Consider the following 7241-nt stretch of genomic DNA (forward strand, 5'->3'; position numbering starts at 1 on the left):
GAATAAAATATAATAAAGAATTACAACAACATACTCTGATTGCTTTCAGCAATCAGACAAATATTTAAAAAATGGGACATCGGAATAAAAAAAGTTTCTCGTGCTCACCAGTTTCTATGAGGTGCACATGAGATTTTTTTTCTTTGTGTCCTTTTAGGGGCTCCGTACTTTACAACTTTTTTTGTGTGTGTGTAAAATTTGGTGTTTGACGATTTCCCCTAAATTAAATTTTCCAGAAATTTACTCAATTATATATATATTTAAAAAAAATCCCCCAAAATACTTTAATTTTAACCATAACTTTAATTGTATGCTAATGAGAAAAATAGGCACAATTATTTATGATCCAAACACAATGTAAAGAAGTCAAAAGCTGCAAAAAAAAGGCAAAATAAACTCAATACACAATAATAATTGACAAAACTCTTCTAGTTTGCAACTTTTTTAAAAAACAGACAAGTTCACACATGTTCAAAAAAAAAAATCAGTGGAAAACTAAACTAAAAAGTGACAATTTATCATCTTAGGTAACTTTTCCTTTTTGCTCAAACAGTCCTTTCTCCAGTTCACACACCTAGTCCCAGCTAGAGTAGTGAACGTGACATAAAACACAATAAACAAGGAACCACATTTAACAATACTAACTAATAAACACAGCCTGTCCCACAATATATACTCAAGACTTTAATATCATCATGCCATGACAGTTCTCAGGATGTGTGCTAAATTATTTGGTAAAAATCTCAACAACACTGAAATGATAGGTAATAACACCACATCAAAAAAACAAAAAAAGTTGTAGTACAATATTTAGAAATATGTGTCATCTTTGTATTTATTCTACAGGTTTTATAAGTTACTGTGTACTGTGTTGTTCTTTGAGAGTTAAATATCCTCTAAATCTCTGCTTTACCAGTCCAACTCAAAATTCCCCCCTATGGTTGGAAAAAGTTCATCCAAGAAGTCTGTTTTTTTCTCCCCATTTGGTATCCAAAAAAAGGGGGCAGTTTGGGGGGATATGAGGCAGGATCTGTCTCCTGTGCTTTTCCACCGAGACGTCAAACGAATGCAGTTCCGTCGAGTCAGTCTTCCTTCTTTCGCTGACCAAGTCCAAGTGTCTTCGAAAAGGAAGGTGATGACCTTATAAGGTCGTAAAATTAAAAGCACATCAACTAAAAGCAGAAATGAAAGAAGTTTTATATTTGAACATTTATATTAAGATGTTTTGAGTGGCAAACATGGTGTAGGTCTAATCATCATATGTAAACAGGATACAACAGTTTAAACATGACATGAGACTCAGGCTATGTCCGAATTCCTCAATTACTCCCTAACGCAGAGGGGTGGGCACGTCCACGTCTGGTCCGGCCCCCTGAACAATATCAGAGACACATGAAGATTGCATGTTATTTCTTTAAGGCGGATTCCCAAAACATTCCACGTATCTGCTCCTGGTCTAGCGCTTCAATCAAATTTTAGAACTTTTTGTGCCCCACAAATCGAAAAGTCTGCCCACCCCTGCCCCAACCCCTAAGACTGTATTGTGTCGATCGATCTCGTAATTTGGACACAATGCTCACTATTTTCTTTTATTGACAAATATGACATCACCAATTTTCCGAAGAAAAACCTTTTTTGAAATTTTTACAAAGAATATTTATAAATCTCAATAGATAAAGCTGAATAAAGCTGATTTGGAAAAAAAAAATGTATTTATCGATGAGAAATTGTTGAAACGCAATGGATTGTGGTCTATATTTGCCAATCTAGTGACCGTTGATCCACACTAGAAACTTCTGGTATATTTTTAGGGAACTGGACATTAAGTAGTGAGGGAATTCGGACACAACGCATCAAGATCTTTAAACATTCTATTACCTCAAAATTTGACTAGTTTTTTTCTTTTTGCGCATCCTGTTGAAAGAACTGAGTTGAACTATGCTAACTGCTGTAGCATTAAGGGGAACAGGTGAACGCCAAAGAAATCTAAGGTTTTTGTAGTGTGATGACTCCTTTTCTTCTTCTTTTTTTTTTTAAGTCAACCAAGACCAGTGCTTCAATTTCAGAAGGACATATCATTCAGGGCAACTTTTTTGTCAAACTACAATAGACTACTGTATTTTCCACACCATAAGGCGCACTTAAAAACCTTCATTCTTTGCAAAAAACGACAGTGCCTCTTATAATCCAGAACGACTTTTACATGAGTTACTTCTAGTTGTGTTTACTGATGTCAAAGTGATTTTGAGAGGTAAATGGCGCTCTAACAAAATGTTACTTTTAAAAGTTACAAACAAGGTTAGGGGTGGTTGTAAATATGCCAACATGGCTAACATGTAGCAAGGTTGGGGGTTGTTGTATCTACGATAATTCGGCTAACAAGTAGCAGTGTCGGATTGTTTTTTTTTTTATTACTAACAAGGTTCGGGGTTGTTGTAAAGATGCCAACACTTAGCAGTGTTGGATCGTTTTTTTTACTTGATATTAAAAAGGTTGGGGATATGCTAACAGAGCTAATATGTAGCAGGTTCAGACTGTTTTTTGGTACATGGAACTAACAAGGGTAGGGTTGTTGTAAATACGCTAACACGGCTAAAGTGTAGCAGTGTTGAACTGTGTAATTACTCGTTACTAGCAAGGTTGGGAGTTATGAATACACCAACATGGCTAACGTGTAGCAGTGTCAAACTGTTTTTTTACGCATTACTAACAATATTGGGGGTTGCTATAAATACGCTAACACGGCTAACGTGTAGCAGTGTCTGTTTTTTGAGCGATGCAACAAAGGTTGGGAGTTATTGTCATTTTGCTAACACGGCTAACGTGTAGCAGTGTCTTTTTTTTTTACGCGTTACTAAAAATATTGAGAGTTGTTGTAAATACGCTAACACGGCTAACGTGTAGCAGTGTCCGTTTTTTAAGCGATGCTAAAAAGGTTGGGGGTCGTTATGCTAACACGGCTAACGTGTAGCAGTGTCGAACTGTTTTTTAAACGTTACTAACAATATTGGGGGTTGTTATAAATACGCTAACACGGCTAAAGTGTAGCTGTGTCTGTTTTTTTTTTTTTTTACGCGTTACTAAAAATATTGAGGGTTGTTGTAAATACGCTAACACGGCTAACGTGTAGCACTGTCAGACTGTTTTGTTGCTAACAAGGTTGCGAGTTAGCGTAGTTAGTGTCACAGTAATGTTTGGTTTTTCAGGCATTAATTTGTTTTATTTTGTGTTACAAACAATGTTGGGTGTTACACGTATTGGAAATACTATACCGTGGCTAACATGTAGCATGGTACAAACAAGTTGTAGAATTACTGTCAATGCAGTACATAAAGTTTGACTGAAGTTTTTCCTGCTTAATGGCCTTATAGTTTGATGGGTCATATTTATGACAAAAGTTCACAAATAGGCAATTCTTAGATAGTGGCCTTATAGTGTGGAAAATGCGGTAAATTAGCTAAAAAAAAAAACAGTGGTGTCAATATGGTCTACGTGACAGTCAGAATAATAACCGTTTTTTAATATGAATCAAGTTTCTTATAGGAGATCTGGAAAACAGGAACACTCCAAACCTTCAGTTTTAACTTTCAAATCTCTACATCATTCTAACTGGTATCTAAATATTCAAATTACAATCACTTCTTCATGATCAAACCTGTTTCAGATTACATGTAAATGCTTCACACAGAGCAAGGAGCACACGCTCTACGGAAAAGTCATCCGACACCAGAGGCAATCCAGAAGGAAAAGCATTGAGTATCAAGATTACGAAAGAGTGAGGGTTTGGTGTCAGTGTAGAGACATCTTTATAAAAACACATTGTTTTTGTTCATTAGATGAATAAAGTTTCCAGCCAGAAAACAGAAGAAGAATGGTCACTCTGATGGCCCGTTGCCACATTTCCAGAGGAGGATCCAGCTCTGTCCAAAGTGTGTCCAAACCTTCTAGACTTATCCATACGTCAGTTCTGAGGAAGCCTCACATTAGGATGTAACGGTCTACAAGTAAAGGTTCTGGCGGCTCTACATGGGACTGGCATCCTTTTTCGATTTCACAAAATATTTCGTTTGCCTAAAAAAAAAGGCGTTTTGTGAGGCTCCAGAATTACGGACTTCCACCTGTGAGGAGAATCCTTCAGCAGACTTAACACGCCGGGTCAGATGAAAACAAGGTCCACCTGAGGTAAGAGTTAGGAACAAAAAAAAAAAAAACATGTGGAACTGCAGAAAGATGAGGAACATGTGGGGGATCCGGGGGGATGCGTTTCCGACTCAGTGGGACTCCCCGTTGACCGAGCCTCCTTCTCCTCGAGGCGACGACGAGCGGGAGAGGCCCCTCTCTGTGGTTTCCGAGCTGGAGCCGTTCTGGCTGTGGTGATCGGCCGACGAGGCGGAACCGGAGGAAGTGGCCGAGGTGGCAGACGGCTTGGCCTTCTCCTTAAAGTCCGTTATGATGACCGTCAGGTCTCCAACCGTCACCTCCAGGTGCTGGGCGCTGCTCCTGTCGATGTTTTTTAATCGGGGCCTAACACGAAAGAAAAGACGGAGACAGGTTGGTCAGCTATTTGAAAACAACCAATAATGATACAAATTTGATGATGTAAGACATAAAAAAAAAATAAAAAAAGTACCAAATGTTGCAGTACCTCAAACGACCACAGGAGGACAGTTCTAAGTGTTTTGATTTTAAATTCTGGCCTTCTTAGGGTGGTTTTGGCCGGCAAGTATGTGGACACTGAAGCAAACAACTTTTTAATACTAGAGCAATTGGTGGCATCAGGAAATAACAGATTCTTTGAACTAGCATAACTCTTAAACTAACTTAACTACAACTGTTTTTGAAGCAGAGAAAAAGCTGCTTTGCACTGAAATGCTTTGTGGATTCCGTGGACTCAAGTTAACAGCTTAAACGATTGAAGCGTTGCGGCAATTTCAAGAACATAGGGGGTCAACAGAGTCTTGTCCTGCCTAATCTGCCACTTTCAGCAGTGTTGAGGTGCGCAGGGCAAACTTCAGTCAGTCAATGAACTTGTATGACTCCAGGGGTAATTATTAGGTGGAGTCAGATTATCTGTCCAGAACATAAATGCCTATGCTCCTCAATACAGCCCTTTAATGGATGAGATATTTTAGGAATCTGCCTTCTCTTTAGCAGTGTAGGATTTCCAACATTTTATCTTCCAAGTTACTTGTTCTTGAAATAAATGGTGTCTAAATTAATTCCTATTGTTGGTTTGGTCCATTTGCATTTACACTGTTGCCGAACTGTACCACGGTTTGCTTGCAAGTGAATTGGAACTTATATTTTTAAGCTAACAAGAGGTTTTCTCGTTTGATCCACAGTTCCAATAAGCTTGTAAATCCAACAAAGACAGATATTTATGTGGTCCAATTTAGACAACTCAACCCTAATGTAAAAGCCAACTTTTTTGGGGGTGTGTGGTCCGTTTGCATCGACATTGTTGCCGAACCATACCAAGCTTCGCTTGCAAGTGAGTAAAAGCTAATATTTTTTAAAGCTAACTAGAGGTTTGCGTGTTTAATTAAAAATTCCAAAAAGCTTTTATATCCAACAAAGAAGCATATTTATGTTGTCCAATGTGGACAACAGAATCCCAATGTAAAAGCAAACTTTTTTGGGGTCCGTTTGCATTCACACTGTTGCCGAACCACACCAAGATTCACTTACAAGTTAATCGAAACAAACATTTTTAGGCTAATTAGAGGTTTGCTCGTTTGAGCCACAGTTCAAATAAGCTTGTTTGTCCAACAAAAACATATTTATGTAGCCCAATATGGACAACTCAACCCCAATGTAAAAGCTAACTTATTTTCTTGAATTCTTGAACTGAATTTGAATTGACCGCAACATTTCAATGAAAGTCTTACACAAAAAAACTAATATTTATTTATGTCAACAAACACTTTACATTCATAAACATTTTATTCTTTCACAAATTAAAAGGTCAACTACATTTAAAGTTCTCAAATTGTGTGTCACTCAAAAACAAAAATGGAATATCAACAAGATCCTTCAGAGCGCCCCCTGTTGGTCCCTGAAGGAGACAGTTGTTTACCTCATCTTCTTATGACTGTTTTTCTTGAGTGCCGGCTCTTTGTCACTCTTCTCCTTCTCGACCCTTTCCTTCTTCTCTTTTTTGGGCTGGGACGGCAACACAAACTGCTGCGTTACCTGCTGCTGGGAGACGAGTTGGGAGACGGGACGAGGCTTCCTGCATCCGACAGAAAAGGAAGGCGGGAGAGAGGGGGTGGCAGATTAATGGGAGGGAAAATCGGAGTGAACATATGGCTTCATGCTAGCCCAGCACAGTAATCGAGAGTCAATAATCGCTGCCAGTGCCAGTTAGTGTGGTGGTGCTGGAGTGTGCTTAACACCGGCTGCAGAAAAGAAACACATTGCTAAAATGAGATATCGAACACATGCACAGGATTGTGGGAGTATGAGATCTGTGCAGAGGAATTCAAAGATACACTTGGATTTCCAAATATATAAAAAGAATACATTCTGAAAAGAAGCTTGGTCTTTTCTAAAACATATCACTATCAGAATACACCAAGTGTTGTGGATTTCTTTGTGGAGCTTTTAACCATGTTCACTTACACTGACAAGTATAGGAAATCTGATTTTATCCAGGTCGACAGAGACCAGATGAGGCTCCTGTGGTTCTCATCTCAATCATGAGTCCAGTTTTTATTTTAGAAAAAAGAGCTTTACCAAAGTTACTGGAGACCAACACACCCCATCGACTTGTTCAAGTCTCTTCTTGTTCCTGAACGTCTTTAGAGGGTTTCAAACTTACTATTGTTGTAATCAACAGAATTTATAAATATAGACTAAAGTTCACTTTAAAATCTTGCTCTGATCATCTTTTGAGATTTAGTAAAAGTGTTCCAAGTGTTCTTCTGATTATGACGTGTTGAGCCAAAACAAACAAAAACTGTTGTTATTTAGGACATAGTTTCTGCAGAACGACAGGAGTTTATCAGAATTTCACTTCTGAGTTGTGGGTGGGAACTGTTGGAACAGAGTGAGCCTGCCCCCATTTCCCATCATGTTTGTTTACACTCTCTCCCTGTTGCTTACAGCCCCTCACAGCCCCAAACTAACATTACTGTTGACACAAAAATAGGGAGCACTATTGGAGCCATCCAGTCGTATAGTTTTGATCCAGATTTCAGCTCAGACGAAGAGAACAAAGACGTTCATGGATCTATTTGTCT

General features: G+C 38.5%; 1 protein-coding gene across 1 annotated transcript in view; it reads right to left on the reverse strand.

Moving 5' to 3' along the window:
- Positions 1-283: 283 nt before the first annotated feature.
- yaf2 (YY1 associated factor 2) overlaps positions 284-7241 on the reverse strand; it is a 25879-nt gene continuing 18921 nt past the window's right edge. The window contains exons 3-4 of the mRNA XM_024291787.2: positions 6077-6232; positions 284-4524 (exon numbers count right to left, since the gene is read on the reverse strand). Of these exons, the coding sequence (XP_024147555.1) occupies positions 4272-4524; positions 6077-6232 (409 nt within the window). The 3' untranslated portion in view covers positions 284-4271. The remainder of the gene's footprint in view (positions 4525-6076; positions 6233-7241) is intronic.

Source organism: Oryzias melastigma, linkage group LG23, assembly GCF_002922805.2.
Source record: "Oryzias melastigma strain HK-1 linkage group LG23, ASM292280v2, whole genome shotgun sequence".
Taxonomy (NCBI): Eukaryota; Metazoa; Chordata; class Actinopteri; order Beloniformes; family Adrianichthyidae; genus Oryzias; species Oryzias melastigma.